The sequence below is a fragment of the Phaseolus vulgaris genome, chromosome 2 (assembly GCF_000499845.2).
Source record: "Phaseolus vulgaris cultivar G19833 chromosome 2, P. vulgaris v2.0, whole genome shotgun sequence".
Classification (NCBI taxonomy): Eukaryota; Viridiplantae; Streptophyta; class Magnoliopsida; order Fabales; family Fabaceae; genus Phaseolus; species Phaseolus vulgaris.
Window position 1 is genome coordinate 44,293,964 of NC_023758.2, and position 23,740 is coordinate 44,317,703.

Here is a 23,740-nt window from a genome sequence, read left to right on the forward strand (position 1 = left end):
ATGCTTGTTGGTGAAGTAAATAACAACAGTAGTGATTTTCTTAACAGAAGGAGATTCTCGGGAGACACAAACAGAATTGCACACACCTTTTTATGTCTAATTCGCAACTTTTGGGCTAACCTATCTTCTTCAATTTGTTTTTTCCTTTGGATTTCATTCGTTAGGTAATTCACAAATTCCTCGATACATTTCTTTTTCATCATGAACTGAAATCAATTTATATTCTTATTTTGTCGGTGATGAAGGGTTTTTGACGCGTGTGATTGATTCAGTTGAGTGCGATGGATTTGAGTTCGGGGACACAAGAATTTGATTATTTGTTCAAGTTGTTGATGATTGGAGACTCTGGGGTTGGCAAGAGTAGTCTTCTTCTCAGTTTCACCACTGATGCTTTTGAAGATCTTTCCCCCACTATTGGTCCTTTTATTTCTCCTTTGACTTCTATATTACAATAGCCATTTCTTTGCACCTCGGCGTCTTATTTCAATTGATGCTGCCTCCTGCAGGTGTTGATTTTAAAGTCAAATATGTGACAATGGGGAGTAAAAAGCTTAAGCTTGCAATTTGGGACACTGGTATTCACATATAGTGTCATTTCTTAATTATTGTTTCATTTTGTTGAAGCTCTTGCTTATTCACTCATGGAGGATTTTTGCCTGGTTAGAGTTATTGTGGACAATACCATATTTGACTGACTCTGTTTTTTTTATACATGTGTATATATGTATATAATGCAGCTGGTCAGGAGAGATTCAGAACCCTGACAAGTTCTTACTACCGAGGGGCACAAGGAATCATCATGGGCAAGTTTCCAGTTTCCATCATTTTGCTTTCCCTCTTCCCTTATTGTGCATTTACTGGACTTGGTGAAAATGTGAATTACCTTGAATTGGACCCTGGACTACAATGTATTCTAGGATATGTTGTTCAGTGTTCACATTCTTGTTACGCTGGTACTGTCTTACGGTGAATTCCTGTAAAGTGAAATCTTTCCCATTTTTTTTCAGTGAAAGGATAATAACAAGTATGGTTTTCAGTGTCTACACTTCGAATAGCATATATTTATACTTCACCTTAATGGTCTGTCATTTTTACATGCATTGAAATAAAATATTAAACCAATACTTATTTATTTAAATTTGGATTTGGCTTTTTTTTAAAGACTGATGTAAGCTGTTTTTTTTAAAAAAAAAACAAATATTACCTTAATCTCGGGGTAATCTAGCATGTTCTGTTTTATGTATTGAGCTAGTCAGTTACTTGCTGGGAGGAGTTAAAGACAAAACTTTGCCATGGTAGGTTATGGAATCGCATTCTTATTTCATCCATCATTAATTTTTTTTCTTCATGTGGTGACATAGTGATCCTGATTCCTCAGCATACTGTATCTATGTCTATTATAATCAAATCCAAATTTTATTGCTTTATTGGGAGAGTTGAATATCTTTCATGTTGCCTGTGAAGATTTGCTTTGAGCGCTGGTATGAATATTAGTGAATAATCCTGGAATGAGTTGGTTTGTTAGTGAATTGATGTCATCTAGTTGATTAGTGATAATTCAATGACCAAACTTCAATTTTCATTCTCTAATTTGTTGGATTCACCACCAAAATGGCTGGATATCTGATTAGATGTAATGTGTTTAATGGTCTTTGGACGGGAGGTGCTCCTTCCAAGCTAATGTAGTGTTGAAATTTAACTTTTGGATTAGCTGTTAATTTTGTTCCTCTAACTGATACAGTTTATGATGTAACCCGGCGAGATACATTTACAAATCTTTCTGATATATGGTCAAAGGAAATAGACCTTTATTCAACAAATCAAGATTGCATCAAGATGCTTGTTGGAAACAAAGTCGACAAGGTATCTTTATTTAAGAGGTTTACAATCGTATGCTTCCATTATATAGTGTTGAATTTCCATGCGGGAGTTGTTCCTAATCAATGCTTGTCCAGTATAAGTTTTCTTCCTTCTTGAGACCTTGGATTCCATTTCAATTCAAATATTGAGGAAATTTTTCCACAGAAAATAACATCAAATATCTTTTAACACATTTATGTTTAGTGGATAAAATGTCTTTGAACCAGATTTTTTTCTCTTCATTATTGAGATTTTCTGCAAGGGTAAGGGGCAAAATCATTTGCTACTGTTTTCTTCTGTTTATGGGAGTCATTGTGTTTTATAATGGGCTTTAGTACCCTAGTTTTAATTAAAAGTTTCCTTCCTTCCATGTGTTACAGAACGTAGTTTTTTCCCCTTGTCATCCACTAGGGGTTGTGGGAGATCTTTTATTGACCAATGGTATGGCTAAAATAAAGTTTATTAGTGGAATGTAAATTTTATTATTTTATAAGACCATTTTGTAAAGTTGAATGAGGCCTAAATCCAAATTATAAAATGGTATTAAGAGTTTATCTTGAAGATTATTGTTGATGTATTGGGTCACTCACTATCTATCCGGGTCAACTACAGAGGTTCAGTCCTTCAAACGTCACACTCAAAGATATTTAATTTTCAATATGAAGAGGTGTGTTGGACACCTCACAATGACCAATGATATGTGGTTAGTGCAAGAGTGCAAATCTCACCTTACAAATAGATTTAGTGTTAACTAGTTGATTTTGTAAAGTTAAGTTAGATTTAAACTCAAATTATAGAAGGGTGTCAGCATGTCTTTGTAGAGAAGTGTCTATTACATATTTACAAAGGAATTTGTGAGCTCCTTTGTTCTAAAGTACTTGTCTTAATTTAATGTGTTTTGTGTTTTTTGGTTGTGGTTCTTCTAGCATATTTGCTTGTCTTACTTAAAGTAATGTTAAAAAATGATTGTTGGATATCACTAGTGGAAATTATATAGAAATGTTCTGAAAACAAGACAAAGAGGCAGGTTTAATACTTTTCTTTATGGTATTTATTGAAATACAGATCCTGAATTGCATGGACCCCATTTTGGCCGCTCAACTATACTAATCTAGCTTAAACTCTTGCAAGTGTCTTGTCAGCTACATGTCCTAATTTTTTCTTGTTCTATCTTGTGCATCGTATTATTGAATAGTCATTGCTTGTGTTCCATTAGAGGGCTTGGATATCCATAATGGTGACATTTGTTTTTCAGGAGGGTGATAGAGTTGTGACAAAGAAAGAAGGAATAGACTTCGCCAGGCAATATGGCTGCCTTTTTACTGAATGCAGTGCTAAAACTCGAGTTAACGTTCAACAATGCTTTGAAGAGCTTGTTTTGAAGGTATGCTAAGAGACATACCCAGATTATGCATGTAAAAATGCTACTATTATTTAAAAGGCTATGGTAATTTTTTTTCCTTACCCTTTCTATGTGTGTGTGATTTGAACACAAAAAATGTTTGATTTAGATATATAGATATTATTAAGAAATGGACTTTAAGTCTAACTTAACCTTATAAATTCGGCTTATAAGGTGAGGTTTGCACTCACTTATATACTATGAAATATTCTCTTATCTCTAGTCGATGTAGGATCTCTAACACACGTCCCTCACGCCGAGACTACCAACTCGTGCGTGAGACTATATATGGGTGGTCCTATAGCGGCCGATAGTTGGTGACATGATAGGCTCAACATAAACATTCACTAGGATAAACTATATATGGCTCTGATACCATATTAAGAAGTGAACTTTAAGCTTAATTCAACCTCATAAAACCGGCTATAAGGTGAGGTTTGCACCTACTTATAAACTAAGAAATGTCTTAATCTCTAGTCAACGTGGGATCTCCAATACATCCCCCTCACGCCGATGCTACCAACTTGTGCGTGAGACTATATATTATAGGTGGTTCGATAATGGTCCGATAGCGGGTGACCTAATAAGCCCAACAAATATATAGTCCCACGCACAAGACAAATTTATGTGAAGTCAAAGTATCTGGGGATGGAAATTGTCAGTTCCATGCACCCTTTGATCAACTTTATAGGTTACCTGAACACCACAAGCATGTTCGCAAGGAGATAGTGAAACAGTTCAAAGATCATAGTCTAAGATGTAGTGTTGTGTATACATATTTATAGGTAAAGTGAAAAATGTCCACTACACTACTTTTCAACCGAGACTTTGGCAAGTAGACCTCTTAACTTCCAGTTGAGAATAGACTCCTTTTCTTATATGGAAGACCTCTTAATAGCTACAACTTTCTAACTTTTGTGTCAGTTTATCTTTGCCATACCATCACAACCAATCGTTTACCAGTTGGAGCTTTTGTTTATCAGTTATGAAATATCTTTATCTCTAATCGATGTAGGATCTCCAACAAATATAATAGACACAAAAGGGTAGTTTTTTCACAAGTTTAATGCCTGATGATTTATAGATATAATAGACACAGGTTGAGAACAACAGAAAATTTAGTTTTAGGTGATACATTGAAATGAATTGTATTTTTTGAATTGTGATGACCAATAGCTAATGATAACCATGATATTGCTTTGTTTATTTTTTTCCCTTGAGTGTGTGCAGATTTTGGATACACCTAGCCTCATAGCCGATGGCTCAAAGGGTGTACGAAATAACATTTTTAAGGACAGGCCACCCCAATCTGATGCATCTACAAGTAGTTGTTGCTGATTTGAAGAAACTATTTCACTAAAAACCTGCATTTTAAGAATGAGGATCTCAAAGAGAAGGGCGCTGCATCCATTTTAAGAATCTGAACATACTTTGCTGGTTGTCTAGAATCATAGGAAGCCAATTTTTTTAAAATTTTCAGGGTTTGTTTTTTCTTGAATATTAGATGTAATATAATGATGGTTGGTTGTCTGCAGTTTTATTTTCTCTGTGGATTTTTTGTTTGTCTGAGTCATATTTAATAGCATATATAGACGTGGAAATTAGAAAAAAAAGATTGTAGATATAATCTGATATAGTATTTATACCACTAAAAATTGAATATAATGTTGATGTGGCTGTCCTTGAGCAATATAATGTCTAGGTAACGACAGCATGTATATTAAACTCTAAAGATGATAAATAATACAGGAACTGATATTGTAAAACTCTTATTTTATTGTTATCTAATAACAATTTGACATACATAATACATTAATTTACTTTTATAATAGTTATCTTAAAAGTTATATTATTAAAGATATCTTTTATTAGTGAATAATATCAACAGTTTAATACTGTCAATTAATAGAGAATTATCCTTTCTATAATTTTAAAATTTATTATCAAAGCTACGAAATTTATTTTAAACGGTAATTTACAATTGAACGGCAAATATGTTTGAACATAGTTTTGGTCATTGAACAAATACTAAATTTTCAGACTCGAAGGGAGTCACATCTTTTAATAATAAATGGGCGATTGATTTACATTTAAAATTTCAATTCAATTCAAATAATACAATGAGTATTTGTTAAAAAAAAAAAATATTTTTTGAAATACTTACAAATAAATCTCAATTCCATACATTATACCACTCTATAATTAGATCTTCTGCCTTGGATCAAATAATTTATAAACTGTTAAAAAGCACTGTATTTATAGAGTAATTGAAATATATCTAAAATAAAATAGCACCAACTTGTAAAATACAAGATTGAATCGTTTGTTAACCATTGAATATTTATTTGATAAGGAGTCCAAAATATCTCATCTCACGCGCTTAATTCACTTCAGTTATGGTTTCGGAGATTCCTTAGATTAGACTTTGGTTCCTAACTCACAACACAGCACAAAACAACACAACTATGGCGGTTGCATGCAGCAGAACACCCATTTCCCATCTTCCTCTGCGGAACCCCAAAACCAAAATCTATAATTCTCAGAGCAGAGTTCTTCAACTTCCAAATAGGCGTTTGTTCCTCTTCTCTCTGCCCCTATCTAGTTTCCTTCTTCTTCCTGTTCCCAGCTTTGGGGATGGTAACGGTGCAATTATTGATAAATTTCAACATGGGTCTTCTTCTTCATATGCTGCCACAATGTATGACCCTCTAAGTGCTGCTGAAAGAGAAGCAAGTGCTTTAGTTTCACAGAGAGTGTCTCAAGCAGTGGATTTGTTGGAGAAAGGGAGGGAATTGCAGGCTCAGGGCGACTTTACTGCAGCTCTTGGTTACTTTTCTCAGGTTATGATGTGCACTTATTTAGCTTTCCTTTGTTCTTTCATTTCCAAACTACTCTTAGTATTATATGGGTTAGGGTTATGCATTTCCGCTCTTCAGATTTAATCTGTATTCATTTAAATTGTTATTTATTTTAGTATTTTTTTACTTTTTTATTATTGTTTTTGCACACTAAAAAAGGATAAAAACAAATAACGTTTTGAAAGCTATTTAATTTCTATACATTATCAGACACAATGAAAAAAATGTGGTATTACGACTTTTAAAGTAAAAATCAATAAACTTATTCTGCATTATGATCTCTGATTAGATAGCACAGTGCATAGACTGTTTACTCTTTGAAAAACTAGGAGCTAACAGAGGGTCTTAATGAGTAAAATGTATGTACTTCTTGATAGCTAATTCAGATTACTCCATTTAGGTTACTACTTTTGAATTTCAGAGTAGTGATGAGTCTGATGATGATCTCAGGCTTTCCATGAATCTATGATAGAACTGTTTATTATGTTCTTCATTTATCTTCTTTTTATGAGAAAAGTATAACATTTATTGAGATTCCCCTGAAAGTGTGTGTTCACTTTAAGATTGAGTTGTATCTTTTTATATTTTTCCTTTTTTTATCAGCAAGATTGAGTTGTATCTCTGTCTTGGCTGATCAAAACCTTAATTGAGAAATAAATCATTTCAACGAAAAAAGTGTTTTGTGGGAAATCCACCTTTTGTGAATAGAATTGCCTGAAAAGAAATTGATATGTGCTATTCCAGTAAAAATTTTCAGCTAGTAATGCTAATACCAACAAATACTAATTTTTGAAGTTAAAACTATCATCTTATTCTTCAACTTTGTTGATGTATGATCATGTTGTTCAGTTAGCATAGCAATGACATTGTTCATTGGATACAACATCATTTACATGAAATGTAAATCAGTCACTTTGTTCCATTATCTGAATGACAACCCCATATTTGTAAATTTTAAGAGTGAAATAATAGATGAGATTTGTTTCACATGAACACTGGAAACGGAAGGGCAAAGCAAATATTTATGTGATTGGGTTATTCTAGGTTCAATTTGGAAACTGAATATGCCAGCCATATTTATTTATACGGAGATATAGAGAGGTAAAGGATTGGTCATAACTTCATAGTTATATAATATTTGATCAGTGGCCATGCTACGCAGTAGCTTTTTAAATATAACTATTGCATTATGTAGGCATTATGGGGTTTCACTATACTCCTGACAGATTCAAATTTTAATAATGGAACCAAAAACAGAAAGGATATTGAATTGGAAGCAAGGCAGATGTACCATACAATCTCAATTTTATGAAGTACTCGTAATAGATTGAGTATTGTGCAAAATTTATACCAAGAATTGGAAATTAGAGGAGTTTAGTTTGAAACAAATGCAGTATTCTTATGTTAATGGGAGGTTTGCCGTACCTTCTTCCATCACCTGCTAAACCTGGTAAAAGTGTGCTTTGCACAGGCTTGGAGTGAAGGACTCCAATCAAGTTCATAGAAGCCCCAGTTAATGACACCCCCAGATTGCTCCTTAGTTCAACACCTCATTAAGATTCCAAGCTCAAGGAACTGTTTATCATCAACTCATCTACCTTGCCACTTCATTCAGCTAATTATATTTGTTGGCTCAACCTGAACTATTTCGTGGCATCACAAATCACATTCTAAGTTTCAACAAGTTTATTCTCATATCCCATGGTTAAATCATCTGACTGATGCTGTAATCTGATATACATTATTAGAAATAGTTAGTGGAGATAGAGGTTGGTTAGCATTGTTGGCTTATTAGTATATATAAACCTTATTTTTTATACACTTCTCCCTATGCATTGCAAATAATACAATTTCATAATTCCCTCAATTATTTTCTTCTTATTTGAACTGTGTCCTGTTTCTTAACATACATCCCTGCCTGTTATTTTCAGGTTGTTGAAAGCTACAAAGACTTGGCATTCTCAGAGTATGCAAGGGTTGGAAGAGCATTGGCCCTGTATGAAGTTGGTGACAGAGAAGAAGCAATTGCAGAGATGGAGGACGTTTCAATATCTCTAAAAGGATATCCAGGTATATTCTTAGAATTTTTGCACCCCATGATCATGCTGCAAATGGAAAACGCTCACTTTTCTCTAATCCTACATCTTCCCCCCTTACAGAAATACATGCAGCTCTTGCAGCAGCCTTATATGCAGATAAGCACGCTGCTTTGCTTGCTGAAAACCAGTTTGCCATTGCAACTCTTCTTGATCCCCATTTTACAGACCTTTCATATGTTAGAGACACAAAGCACTGGCCTCCAAGTTTGATCAGTTCTCTGCAGCACTTCATCACACTGTCTTAAGATCTCATAATATTAATACGTTTTGGTTAACCCATACTAAGTGATGCCAGCTATATAAAGACTTCATCAGTTTATGACTTCAAATATGTAACTTCGTTTATTTGTTTAATTTTTCCAATTTTAACACTTTTGGTTCTGAAATGTAAATGAACACTGATATAAAATCTTCTCACTGTTTCCTACAATACATAACAGAAAGGTATTTCCCAAAATTTGTGACATTGTTTCTTATTCAGAACCTATCATCTAATGATAAGGATGAGACATTATTTAAAATGTTAGAATTCTTAGATAACGATTATGATCATTAAATTTATTTAATGTTTCGAAGTGCATGCTTCAATAGTAATATATAAAGGTTTGATACTAATACCAAATCAAATATTTCAATATAACATTGTTAACTCTGCATAATGCAGACAATGGCATAAAAGCAAAAGGTCGAAATCGCCCAAATAATTTTGATTAGAATGTTCATATGTTGTAATTAATGATTCAACCAAATAAAAAGTTGATTAGTTAAGTTTGTCTTTCCCTTTTAAGTTTCTTTTTTCCAAGGAATTTCTTACCATACTTGTCAGATTATATATGTTCCAGTGGCTTTTAGCAGATTATATATGTTCTTGTCATATTCAAACAACTTTTTCAGAAATTAAGAACAGTATGCACAGTGCCCAGAAAGAACAGATTTATTTTCAATTGAACAGATTTATTTCTTTGCTGTTTTATCAATTATGCAGAAACGAAATTGCAGAGAGTGAGAGAGAATGAACACAAGCAGTTATACTGGTTCACTCAACTGAGCTACATCCAGTCTTCACCAAAACCAGGTGGAAATCACTAAAACACAGTACAATCAAGTACAATTCCCACTGTTCTTGAAACCTACAAGAACTTAGGTACCCTTGCTGAAAAAAAACTATTTTAGCTCACACACACTCTCCAAGAAAACCTATCAAGAAGAGTGTTCAACCAAACTATTACAAGAAATAAGAAGTGAAACGACTACACCTGATTGAGGATACAAAGATCTGCCTTAAACCAGTAGGTAAGATTGCTAGAACAGTAGCTGCACCTCACACCAAGCTTATGGAACCAAACCAAGAACAAGCACTTTGTGATTTTCGAAATCTTTGAAGAACAAATGCTAATCCTTTGTAAACTTTTGATTCTCTGCTGTAAAACTTGTTTTTGCAAATGTATGAACGACTATTAACTCAGAAATAAGTTTTCATTTTATAGAAAACCAACTTATAACAGAATTTTGAAAAACAGTTAAAGCTGTTATAAAATGAACAGATTGAAAATAAACTGAACAGATTTATTTTAAAAAACAGTTAGAGAATTTGTTAAGTGAGGAGACTTAGTCAACCATTCTGGTGCTGAGATAAAACTGAAAACGTTTAAGCTTGACATGGCACCAGAGACAAAAAGAATCTATTCATTTACAGATGAATCTAATTTTACAAGACTTATCCAAGGCATCAGTTTAAAAATGAATCTGTTTATTTAGAAAAGAACAGATTTATTTTTATGCAGTAAACGTGTTTTTTGTAAAACATGTGAAAAACAGTTTAAGAAAACTTATGCTTGTTCTTATCACATGGCCAGTGGTTATGAGGTGAGTTACTCAGCAAAAAGCCCACTCTTAGACAACCTCTAAGCACTACCTAAGACATACTTAAAGCAAAGCAAAATACAAATGAAATGTACATATAAGTCTTCATCAAACACAATCTTGAAGGGGCAACAACCATCTTCAACAATCTCCCCCTGTTTGATGGAGACAAATCCCCATAGCTAACCTCGTAGCTTTGTTGCTTTAAGCACCTGCACTGCACCAGATTTTAAACCAGAAAAAAACAGCAATATTGCATAGCATAAGACATGGTTTTAAGGTGCAGAATTAACTCCCTGTTTCAGTTTTCAGCAGCTATTTTTCTTCCCCTTTGGATTCATCAAACAGCATATAAGCATAGAGAAAGCAAATATGAAACAGAAACCATAACCATAATAGTCCAGAAAAATACAACCATATTGTTCAGCATTACAGACATTTGAAAAATGATAAAAACAGCATTAAAAACAGAAGACTACTGATCCTTGTAGTAAAACTCTGCAAGCTGTGCCTGAACCCCTTCAATCTGATCATCAAGGTGTTGAAACCTTGCATGAGTAGTCTCAAAGTATGCCCTTTGTTCTGCTGACATTACATCAAGACGATACAACACTTGCCTCTCAAACATAGACATTGGTTCTCCTCGGTATTCTGGAGCTTGATAGGCAACTATGACATTTGCAGCAACTTCCTCATGTACAAATTGGGTAGCAGGTGAGTCATCATCCATAGGAACAGCTTCATCCTCATCCTCATGTTCTGCTTGAGGGTCCTTATCCTTGAGAACCATCCACTTGTCCTTTTTGACTTGAGCATGTGTTCATTGACAATGAACACCCAGTTTACCTTAATCTGGTTCATGATGCAATATAGGAGAATGAGATCTTCTTCATGTAAGACAACATGGTTTGTTCCTCTAGGAATCAGTTGCCATGCTATGATGTATGCAACTAGGCGTGGAGTGAGGTTCAAATGCCCTGCATGGAACCTGTTTATACTCTCTGTAGGATTTCTCATGCAACTCTTATAATATTGCAGTTTGTTGAATTCTTGGATTCCACTGGTATTTCCCTTTCCTACTTTCAATCCAGCATATTTTATTTCAGCCACAGAGTTCCACACCTCACTTGTGATCTTCATCTTAATTCCTTTCACATAAGAGACAACATTCTTCCCATCCAATGTGAGGTTAGTATAAAACACCTTAACCAAGTCAGGATAAACATTACCCGTTAATTCCAGCATCTTTTTCAGTTTCTGGTGCTTCAACACAGCCCTTGTTTCTACCAGTTTTTCAGATTTCAGCCAGTTGAAATCCAGCACTTTGGGTATGTTGATCTACTTCCTGCTTGTCTCATGAATGTAGGCATTGATGCCTTCTTCATTTCCAGCGAACCATCCTTCTAACACACCTTGAAAGGTGGTTTGCTTCCCCTTATTTTTCTGTTTCTTGGAAGAAGAAGCCATGGTTGAACCTGAATTCTTTTCTTGGTTTCAAATGGTGAGAACAGAAAAAGAATAGCCAATGTGGGTAGCAAGTATTCACACAGATTTATATAGAAATGAATGTGTTGATATGGCAATTATGAGTGGATATGCGTGAAGATTTTATGCTCTGAATTTGTGCAGAGAATCTTTGAAAATGTGCAACAAATATTTAGGGTCACGATGCATATACTCATGCCTTTATTGAGCACCCAAACCATCAAATCGGTTACATAACCATGACCAAAACCGTCAAAGGTACAGAGGTTAATGCCCACTAGGTCAGTCAGGCAGTCAAAGATCAAAATTTCTCTTTCCTAGTCATCAATGCATATCAGTGCAGAAAATAAACAAATTCAATTGCGAATAAATAGATTTAATTTTTCACTGCTATGCACAATTGACATTTATAATACCCAATTCATTAAACAGAAAATTAAACTTATCTTTGGCTAATGGTTTTGTGAACAAATCAGCAAGTTGTAAATCAGTACCAATGAACTTAATATCACATGTTCCATTAGATATGTGTTCCCTTAGAAAATGATGCCTAATTTCAATGTGTTTGGTTCTTGAATGCATGACAGGATTTTTGGTTAAGTTGATTGCACTTGTATTATCACACAGCAGAGGTATATGGTTAAGTAAGATACCAAAATCATTCAATTGTTGTCTTGAGCACAACAACTCCCTGTTGCAATGTATTCTGCTTCAGCAGTGGAAAGAGCTACACAAGCCTGCTTTTTGCATTGCCATGAAATCAAGCTTGATCCAAGCAGATGACAGGTTCCACTTGTACTCTTCCTGTCAATTTTGCAACCTGCAAAATCTGAATCAGAATAACTAGTTAAGCTTAATGAAATATTACCTGGATACCACAAGCCAACTTCTTTACTTCCTTGCAAATACTTCAAAATCCTTTTGACAGCATTGTAGTGTGATTCTTTAGGAGCAGATTGAAACCTTGCACACATGCACACTGCAAACATTATATCTGGCCTGCTGGCAGTGAGATACAGTAGTGATCCTATGAGTCCTCTGTATTTGGTTTCATCAACAGAAATTCCAGCTTCATCATGATCCAAATGACAGCTTGTTGAGAAGGGTGTGGTGATTGGTTTACACTTTTCCATTTCTAATTTCTTCAGCAGATCCTTGCAATACTTAGCTTGACTTAAGAAAATGCCATCCTTGAGTTGTTTGACCTGCAAGCCTAGAAAATAGTTCAACTCACCCATCATTGACATTTCAAACTCACTCTTCATGACTTTCACGAAAGCTTCACACAATTCTCCATTGTTTGATCCAAAAATGATATCATCCACATATACATGTACTAAAATTGAGTCATCTCCTTTCTTCTTAATGAACAAGGTCTTATCTGATGTGCCTCCGTCATAGCCTTGTGAGGTGAGAAAATCACTTAGCCTCTCACACCATTGCCTAGGAGCTTGCTTGAGTCCATAGAGAGCCTTTTGGAGTTTGAACACATATTCTGGATGTTGATGGTCTTCAAAACCTGGTGGTTGTGAAACAAATACCTCTTCATTTATATAGCCATTTAGAAAGGCACTTTTCACATCCATTTGAAATAGCTTGAACCCTTTGATGCAGGAGAAGGCAAGCAACAGTCTAACAGCTTCTAATCGAGCCACTGGTGCATATGTCTCATCATAGTCTATTCCTTCTTCTTGATTGTACCCTTTAGCTACAAGCCTAGCCTTGTTTCTGGTGATCACTCCATGCTCATCCATCTTGTTTCTAAATACCCATTTTGTTCCAATTACATTCATCTCAGGTATTCTAGGAACAAGAGTCCATACCTCATTAAGAGCAAATTGATTCAGTTCCTCTTGCATAGCTAAGATCCAGTTGCTGTCCTTGAGAGCTTCATTCAAATTCTTGGGTTCAACTTGAGATACAAAGGCCATTGCTTCACAGAAATTGTTCAAGGATTTTCTAGTTGACACTCCTTTCTCAATGTTCCCCATGACATTATCAAGGGTTAAGTCTCTTGGGGTTTTCCACTCTTTTGGCAAACCTGCAGCTGCAGTAGATTCTTGTATAGCATGTGTATCAGCAGTATCAAAATGAATCGATTCATTTTGATTTAAAACAGATTTAAATTCATTATTGTCAAGGTCATCAACAGTTTTAGATAGGCTATGATCAATTTCATCAAAAACAACATGCATTGATTCTTCTACTATAAGCAACCTTTTATTGAAGACTCTATATGCATGACCATTCAAAGCATAACCAATGTGCACACCTTCATCAGATTTAGCATCAAACTTACCAAGATTTTCTTTGTCATTATTCAATACAAAACATTTACACCCAAATACCCCAAGGTGACTCACCCTAGGTTTTCTGCCCTTATACAATTCATATGGGGTTTTCTTAAGAATAGGTCTTATTAAGGTCCTATTTAAGACATAACCTGCAGTATAAACAGCATCAGCCCAAAAATACTTAGGTAGCTTAGATTCATTTAACATAGTTCTAGCTAGTTCCTCTAGTGATCTATTTTTCCTTTCAACTACACCATTTTGTTGGGGTGTCCTAGGGGCTGAAAAGGTATGAGCTATCCCATGCTTCTCACAGAACCTCTCAAACTTAGCATTTTGAAACTCTCCCCCATTATCACTTCAAATTGATTTAATGCAGCAACCATTTTCATTTTGCATAATTTTTGCTAATTTCTTAAAGGCAGTGTAAGCATCATGTTTATGTGCAAGAAATAAAGTCCATGTAAATCTAGAGTAATCATCCACAACAACTAAAGCATACAAATTTCCACCCAAGCTAGCAACTCTAGATGGACCAAATAAGTCCATATGTAACACATCCAATGGATTTTTTGTAGAGACAATATCCTTTAACTTGAAAGAGGATTTGATTTGTTTACCTTTCACACAAGCATCACAAAGCCTGTTGTCCTGAAATTTAATGTTAGGCAAACCAGAAACTAAATCTTTAGATTTCAATTTATTCAAGTGATTTGTGTGTATGTGAGCTAACCTCCTGTGCCACAACCAAGACTCATCACTTCTGGACAGCAAGCACTCATTTGAAGAGTTAGTTTCCATGATATTCAACAGATAAATGTTATTCACTCTCTTACCAGTAAACAGTACCTTACTAGATGAATTACTTGAGATTGTGCAGCCATTTGACTCAAAATTCACTTTGTATCCTTTGTCACAAAGCTGACTTATGCTGAGAAGACTATGCTTGAGTCCTTCTACATACAGCACATTCTCAATGGTTGTTGAGTTCCCTGTTCCAACAGTTCCTCTGCCCAAAATCCTCCCTCGGTTATTATCACCAAAGGTTACATGTCCTTCTGCTTTGAGCTTCAAGCTGGTAAACTTTGTAAGATCTCCAGTCATATGCTTGGAACAGCCACTGTCCAAGTACCACTGATTTTTCTTGCTGCCAATCTGCAAAACAGAATAAAAATGATACAAATGGTACCCTTTTCAGTATAGGGTCCAGCACAGATTAAAGCCTTCTCTTTGGTAGCCATTTTGCTAAGTTCTTAGGAACAAGATGCTTTCTAGCAATGCAAGACCTAGATGTATGACCAGATTTCATGCAGTAAAAACAGGTTACATGAGATGCCTTTTTGCCACTGTTAAAAGCTGAAAAAACTGATTTTGCTGGAACAAAAAAACTTGATAGCTTTTTGACATTGGTTACATTTCCAGGGGTATAACCAAGTCCATTCTTATTGAAAACAGCATTCTGTGATCCAAGGAGAGACTCAAGGTTTTCTCTTCCCTTGGTGAAATTGGAAAGGGTTTTCAGCAAATATTCCACTTGTTTTTCCAATTTTTTGCAGTTTTCACAGGATTTAATAGAGGCATGCAAGCAAGTTAGTTCAAGGCTTACCAAATCTGTTTTGGCTTTATGCAATTCTTCCTCAAGTGTTTTTACTTTAGGTGCAAGCACATTATTTACCTTTTGCAGCTTATTGCATATTACAGCTAGCCTATTGGCTTCATCATGTGTTTCCTTGAAGGCAGCAAGCAAATCATCATAGTTATCAGAATCAGCAAAAAAATTACTTACTGAATCAGAGCTTGACTCCTCATCCTTCATCATGAAGCACAAATTGTTCTCCTCATCTTCTGTTGAAGAACTGCTGGTTGAGGATGCTTCATTTTCCTCCCATGAGATGTAGGCTCTTCTTCCCTTGTTCCTTTCAAATTTCTTGCTGGCAGATTTGTCCCTTGTTTGATTGTCTGGACAATCTGTTTTGATATGTCTTGTTTTGCCACAACCAAAGCAAGTATATTTAGAGGAACTTAAATCATTGGGTTTGAGATACCTTCTTTTCTGCTGGTTCCTGTTTCTGCTTTTCTTCCTCAGGAATTTGCTGAATCTTTTTGTAAGAAGGCTGATTGTGTCATCATCTTCAGCATCTTCTTTTTCTTCCTTGCTCTCATTCAGTTCAGTTGCTTTCAGTGCAAGCCCTTTGGGTTTTCTCTCTGTTGTTTCCTGCTCTTTAAGTCTTTTGAGCTCTAGCTCATGCTCCATCAGCTTTCCAAACAGTGCAGCAGTTCCCAACTTTGACAGATCACGGCTTTCAGAGATAGCTGTCACCTTTGGTTGCCAGCTTCTGTCGAGGCACTTCAATATCTTTATGTTGAGTTCCTCTCTGTCAAATTCTTTTCCCAAGCTAGTGAGGTGATTCACAATATGGGTGAATCTTTTCTGCACATCAGCAATGCTCTCCTCGGGTTGCATTCTGAACAGTTCATATTCTTGGATGAGCGCATGTTTCCTTGACCTTTTCACATCTTCAGTACTCTCATGATCCCTTCTAAGACTTCCCACATCTCCTTAGCTGACTTACATTGAGATATCCTGAAGAATTCATCCATTGTCAATGCAGAGGTTATGATGTTCTTGGCCACAAGATCATGTTGAGCCTTCCTCCTTTCGGTCTCATTCCATTCTGATCTTGGCTTTACCTTTTCTTCATCCTTGACAACCTGCATTGGCACATAAGGTCCATTGACCACAGCTTCCCAAATTAATGCATCAATGGATTCCATGAAAATTCTCATTCTAACTTTCCAAAATGCATAATTCATTCCATTGAACATAGGTGGTCTATTAACAGCAGAACCCTCAGCAAAAAGCACATTAAACTCAGACATTATTACAAACAAACTTGATTAAAATACAAGTCCTAGCTCTTGATACCAATTTTTGGGTTTAATAGTGCCAAAGTTCAAGATGGGGGGGGGGGGTGAATTGACCTTTTAAAACTTTCTCGCAGAAACAGTGTTTAACACAGTTTACAGAAAATAAATCGATTTATGTGAAAATGAACAGATTTATTTCAGCACTGTTTTTGTTTGAAAAGCGTTTATACAGCAAGGTTAATCACAAGATTATGCAGATAGATTTTCCAGATGCACACACACTGATATTAGAACAAAAACCAGTGAACCACAAAACAACAAACTTCAATTTCAAGCAAGTGATTAAGGTTCAATTGATAGCATGCCAATTAATTGAGTAACCTTTACAAACAACCTGTTACAGTGGCTTTTAACAAACTATGAGTGTTCTTCTTGATGTCAAGCAATTTTCCAGAAATTAAGAACAATGAATCACAGAACAGCAAGCTTCAACTTTAAGCAATTGTTTAAAGTTCAATTAATGGCTTTGACAATTTCTTGAGCAACCTATCGCAGTCAATCTGTTCCAGTGGCTTTTAGCAGATTATATATGTTCTTGTCAGATTCAAACAACTTTTTCAGAAATTAAGAACAGTATGCACAGTGCCCAGAAAGAACAGATTTATTTTCAATTGAACAGATTTATTTCTTTGCTGTTTTATCAATTATGCAGAAACGAAATTGCAGAGAGTGAGAGAGAATGAACACAAGCAGTTATACTGGTTCACTCAACTAAGCTACATCCAGTCTTCACCAAAACCAGGTGGAAATCACTAAAACACAGTACAATCAAGTACAATTCCCACTGTTCTTGAAACCTACAAGAACTTAGGTACTCTTGCTGAAAAAAACTATTTCAGCTCACACACACACTCTCCAAGAAAACCTATCAAGAAGAGTGTTCAACCAAACTATTACAAGAAATGAGAAGTGAAACGACTACACCTGATTGAGGATAAAAAGATCTGCCTTAAACCAGTAGGCAAGATTGCTAGAACAGTAGCTGCACCTCACACCAAGCTTTTGGAACCAAACCAAGAACAAGCACTTTGTGATTTTCGAAATCTTTGAAGAACAAATGCTAATCCTTTGTAAACTTTTGATTCTCTGCTGTAAAACTTGTTTTTGCAAATGTATGAACGACTATTAACTCAGAAACAAGTTTTTATTTTATAGAAAACCAACTTATAACAGAATTTTGAAAAACGGTTAAAGCTGTTATAAAATGAACAAATTGAAAATAAAATGAACAGATTTATTTTCAAAAACAGTTAGAGAATTTGTTAAGTGAGGAGACTTAGTCAACCATTCTGGTGCTGAGATAAAACTGAAAACGTTTAAGCTTGACATGGCACCAGAGACAAAAAGAATCTATTCATTTACAGATGAACATATTTATTTTTTGAAAACGAAAACAGAGAAAGTTTAACTGTTTAAAACTCAGTCGTTTTTAAAGGTAGAAGACTTAGTCAAAATACCTGATGCACAAAATCTAATTTTCACAAGACTTATCCAAGGCATCAGTTTAAAAATGAATCTGTTTATTTAGAAAAGAACAGATTTATTTTTATGCAGTAAACGTGTTTTTTGTAAAACATGTGAAAAACAGTTTAAGAAAACTTATGCTTGTTCTTATCACATGGCCAGTGGTTATGAGGTGAGTTACTCAGCAAAAAGCCCACTCTTAGACAACCTCTAAGCACTACCTAAGACATACTTAAAGCAAAGCAAAATACAAATGAAATGTACATATAAGTCTTCATCAAACACAATCTTGAAGGGGCAGCAACCATCTTCAACACTCTCAACACCAGGGATCCCTTCTTTTCTCTTAAAGATCCACTTGCAACTAATGACTCGTTTTCCTTCTGGTAACTTCACCAATTCCCATGTTTCGTTTTTGAGAAGACTCTCAACTTCTTCTTGCATAGCAGCAATCCACTTTGTTGAGTCGTCACCAGAGATAGCTTCAGAGTAATTCTTGGGTTCACCTTCTTCACCCATCTCTTGTGCAATAGTTAAAGCATAAGCAATGTTGGCTGATTCTGCAATTAATCTTTGAGTCGGTTTTCTTGGTCTCTGTTGTGGAAGTTCTTGAGCCATAGACCATGGTTGTGGTAATCCTCGTTGTTTAGGTGGACATTGCTCATGTGGACTCAAATGTTCATTTGTACCATCAGTAACAGTGACTTGATCACCTTGAGTACTGGAGGAATTGGGAACGTCTTCCTCGTGAACGGGTGTTTTAATCTCAAACTCCACCTTCTCTCGAGCATCTTCCTGGTCACCTGTATCAATTGAGGAAATGACAGTATCTTTTGCAGAAGAGAGCATAGCATTTTCATTAAAGGTCACATTTCGACTATGAATTACTTTATGAGATTCTGGGTCATATAAACGATAGCCTTTAACCCCTGAGCCATAACCCAAGAAAATGCACTTCTTAGCACGAGGTTCTACTTTTCCCTCGTTTACATGAGAATAAGCAGGGCAACCAAATATTTTAAGATTAGAATAATCAACATGGTTACCTGACCAAACTTTTTCTGGAATGTTGCAATCAATTGATCTGTTAGGAGAGCGATTTATCAGATAACATGCAGTTGAAGCCGCTTCAGCCCAAAAAGATTTGCTCAAACCAGAATGGGAGAACATGCAACGAACTCTCTCCATGATAGTTCTATTCATTCTTTCTGCAACCCCGTTCTGTTGTGGAGTACTTGGGATGGTGAAGTGTCTGGAAATGCCTTCCTTCTTGCAGAAATCATTGAATTCATTCGAACAGAACTCAAGGCCATTGTCTGTCCTTAACCTCTTTATCTTCTTGCCAGTCTGATTCTCAATCAATAATTTCCACTCTTTAAAAGTGGAAAATGCTTCATTCTTATGTTTGAGAAAATACACCCATAGTTTTCGTGAGAAATCATCAATAATTGTCATCATATAACGACATTTACCTCTGGAGGGAACTTTTGACGGACCCCAAAGATCCAAGTGAATGTAATCCAAGGTACCTTTGGTTCTGTGTATGGCTTTAGAAAAACTAACCTTTTTCTGCTTACCAAAAATGCAATGTTCACAGAAATCAACCTTTCCAGTACAGTGGTTACCAAGGTGACCCTTCTTCTTGAGGATTAGAATTCCCTTCTCACTCATGTGGCCTAATCTCATATGCCACAACTTGGTGTTATCTTTGTTGGGTGAGGCAACCGTTGCAGAACCTGTAACAGTTGAACCCTGCAGCACATACAAACTATCACATCGACTTGCCTTTAGTAACACAAGAGCTCCTTTAGACACTTTTAAAACTCCACCTTCAGCTGAGTATCTACACCCATGAGATTCAAGGGTGCCTAAGGAAATGAGATTCTGTTTCAACTCAGGGACATATCTGACACCTGTTAAAGTTCTAACAATTCCATCATGTGTCTTGATTTTGATTGTTCCTTCACCAACAACTTTGCATTGAGCATCGTTTCCCATCAAAACAAGACCATTATAAACTGGTTCATATGTGGTAAACCAATCTCTATTGTGAGACATGTGAAAAGTACAACCAGAATCAAGAATCCATTCATTTTTAGACCTTTGTTCAGTGTTGGAAGCTACAAAACAATCCCCATCAGATTCAGTTTCAACAATACTAGCTTCGGCAAATTTTTCTGGTTGTTTACCATTTCCCTTATCTTCTCTATCTTGCTTATTTTTCAATTTATAACAGTCAGAGATCTCGTGTCCCTTTTTCTTGCAATAACGACAATATTTGGAGTTCTTACCTTTCTCTTGGTTTCTCCCTCTAACTACTAATCCTTCACCAGAACTTTCAGAATGAATTTGAGTATCAAATTTTTCTTTGGCTAGTAAATTAGTCTTGACATCATCAAAGCTTAAGGTAAGATAATTACCGTATAACATAATTTCTTTGAATTGTCGATGCGAGGGTGGTAGAGAAACAATAAGTAGAACGGCTTTATCCTCATCATCAATTTTAACATCCAAATTTTCCAAATCAATTATGATGGAATTAAATTCATCAAGGTGAGATTGGATGGGAGTACCTTCAGACATTCGGAGTGTAAAGAGTCGCTCTTTTAACCGGAGTTTGTTTGCAAGACTTTTGGTCATGTATAAAGACTCCAATTTACTCCATATGCCTGCTGTACTTTTCTCGTTGATGACCTCACGCAACACCTCACGGGACAAGCATAACTGGATTGCAGACAATGCCTTTTCATCCATCTCATCCCACTGCTCCTCCGTCATAGTGGTTGGTCTCATCATTTTACCTGCCAGAACTTTCTTTAAACCATTCTGTGTGAGAACAGCTAGCATCTGGACTCGCCAGATAACAAAGCTGATTTTACCATCAAATTTCTCAATATCCAATTTTGACATTATTGAACAATAGATCCTGGTTGAATTATCGAAAAGCTCTGATACCAATTTGTAGGGATATCGTGTGCGGAAGCGTGATAAGTTCAACCAAAGATTATGAGAAATTAAAGTAACAAGTAAAGTGAGAATGATACCAGAATTTTTAGGTGAAAAACCCCTTTAAATAGAGGTAAAAAACCACCGGCGAGAGAGCCAAAACTTTCACTATAATGATACTGGGAGTACAATGAATTCCTCTCAGACTAATAGATAAATAGCTCTAAAACAAATCCTCTCTATATGGGTTAAACACTTACACCCAAGAACAGAAATAAAGAGTATATGAAAAGAGAGAGGAAGCAAGTGTGTGTTGCTTGTCTGTAGTGTGTTACATTGCTTGAAGGAAGCCACTATATATAGTGGTTCTAGGAGACAACAATAATAAATACAATTAATGGTAATTAACCTCTCATTGATTGCAATTGATTGCGGCAATTAACCTCTCATTGATTGCAATTGATTGCGGCAATTAACCTCCCATTGATTGCAATTGATTGCGGCAATTAACCTCCTATTGATTGCAATTGATTGTGACAATTAACCTCCCATTTATGCCAACATAACGGTAAAGGTGAGTCATAAACCCACACTTTCAATTTCAAAATTATCCTTACACAGAGTGTATATTTTTTTTTTTTAATTGTATAATCCGTGTCGAACTCTAAAATTTAGAATAAAATAGTATTCTGAATTTTAAAGTTTAAAATGTATTTTCAAATTCAAAAAATATCTTTCAAACTCTAGAATATGTATCAGATATTAGAGTTTAAAATTTTAGAATGAAAAAAAAAAAAAAAAAAAAAGGAGTAAATATAAGAAAGAAATAATGAATGGAGGTGGAGGACAAATTGCCATAAATCCAATATTAGCTGTTTAAGTTGAATTCCTTCCATTTGCATCAATACATGTTAATTAAAAAAATCATTTCATTCAACTAAACTGCAACTAAATAAGTATTTATAAAGTAAAAAGATATATATGAATGTAAAAAAAAATATTAATATGCAACAATACACAAACAGTTAACATAAAAGACACCTTTTCATATATAAAAAGTATTTAAAATCACAAACCTTTTGTTTTTAAACTTTATCACGTGATTTCGCAAAAAAATACATAATATTAATATTTCAATGAATCAAATAAATATAATATTGCTATCATGTAAAAATAGTTTCTTAACGCATTCCTTTGAATGATATGTATGAATATTAATTTACAGGCGACACAGATATAGTGTTAGCTTTAATAATGTTTCTTTTTAATACAAATATAAATTAAGACAACCAAATATTTAATTAGTTTCAACAATTTTTTATTCTACAAATAATAGTTATTAATATGTTAGTTTTTTTTATTAATGGAGGATTAAGACAGTACATCTCTAATTAATTGCAGATATTTATTTTTAGTCTTCTAAATTCAAAATGTATTCTTTTTCATCGTTAACAAATTCAGTCTCTCGAACTAAATTAGTTAAATCAATATTTAAAGAGACTAAAACTATTTTTTGCATTTTATTAAAAAATAAACTTATGCATGTTTAGATATTTAAAGTTTATTTTTAATTAATCTAAACTATCTATTATATATATATATAATAAAAATTTATTGTAATGATTATTTATTTTATAAATGACATAATATTTAAAAAATGTGATAAAAGTAGAAAACATTAATTTGTAAAAATAATTTTATATTTAGAGATGTAAATAATTCATATAATGTATTTATTTCATCATTTTAGTTTCTGTAATATAAAAATGTAAAATAAAAAAAGTTATATTATACAAACTGACAAAGACATTTAAAACGAAAACAAGAAATGAACAATAGAGAAACCAATAACATATCTATCTATCTATGTAATGGATAAACGTACCCAGAAGTGAGGTTTGATCCATCATTATCATCGTGGTGCTATCATGCAAAAGAAGACATGGTTATGGAATTGGTGCGGAGTTTCAGAACCATTAATGACAGAGAAGGTTCACAAATATCAGAGTTTGGTAGATGTCTATTAAGGTGAACACTTTGGGTTGTAAAGTTAGTGTCATGTGCTTCAAAACTTGGTTTTCAAAAGAGTGTATCTAATTTTGAAAGTGATGTGTGTAATACAAACACAACACACATGCAGTACAAGGAAGCAAATTAAGTAGAACATTGCATCATCTGAGTTTATGGATTGAGTTGTTCATTATGCTTGCGTGTTTGAATAAGACACGGCTACAAGAACAACTTCACACCACGCAATGCTCACGTTAAACTCAATCTTAAAAGGGTAATGCATATTCATTCCTCATCCAATATATTATTAATTCACATATTTTATTATTTTATAAATGTAAATATTATAAATTATTAAATTATTTATTTGTGGCTTTGGTTTGGAATTAAGTATAGTGGGATAAATTGTTTAAGTTGTTGAGGGGTGAGAATAGAAGTATGGGTGGTGACTGTAAGAAATTAGTTTTCAGCTGGTTTGGGTTGAAAGAGATATTGGGCTTTGAAAAAAAGAATAATGTTAAGGGGTGAGTTTCA

General features: G+C 34.7%; 2 protein-coding genes across 3 annotated transcripts; both read left to right on the forward strand.

Moving 5' to 3' along the window:
- LOC137812482 (ras-related protein RABC1-like) lies at positions 1-4,796 on the forward strand. Of its 2 annotated transcripts, none has more exons than XM_068614470.1 (7): positions 1-164; positions 246-417; positions 507-575; positions 738-803; positions 1,742-1,863; positions 3,116-3,244; positions 4,493-4,796. In XM_068614470.1, exons 2-7 carry the CDS (start codon positions 282-284, stop codon positions 4,598-4,600), a joined length of 630 nt encoding a protein of 209 aa, XP_068470571.1. In that variant the 5' UTR covers positions 1-164; positions 246-281; the 3' UTR covers positions 4,601-4,796. The 2 variants fall into 2 exon arrangements, with proteins under 2 accessions (XP_068470571.1, XP_068470572.1); XM_068614471.1 differs by having other exon boundaries at positions 273-417.
- An 803-nt stretch (positions 4,797-5,599) lies between these two features.
- LOC137812484 (uncharacterized) lies at positions 5,600-8,679 on the forward strand. The gene is made up of 3 exons (XM_068614473.1): positions 5,600-6,102; positions 8,052-8,190; positions 8,280-8,679. The coding sequence occupies exons 1-3, from the start codon at positions 5,728-5,730 to the stop codon at positions 8,462-8,464; spliced, it is 699 nt and encodes a 232-aa protein (XP_068470574.1). The 5' UTR covers positions 5,600-5,727; the 3' UTR covers positions 8,465-8,679.
- The last annotated feature ends 15,061 nt before the right edge of the window (positions 8,680-23,740 follow it).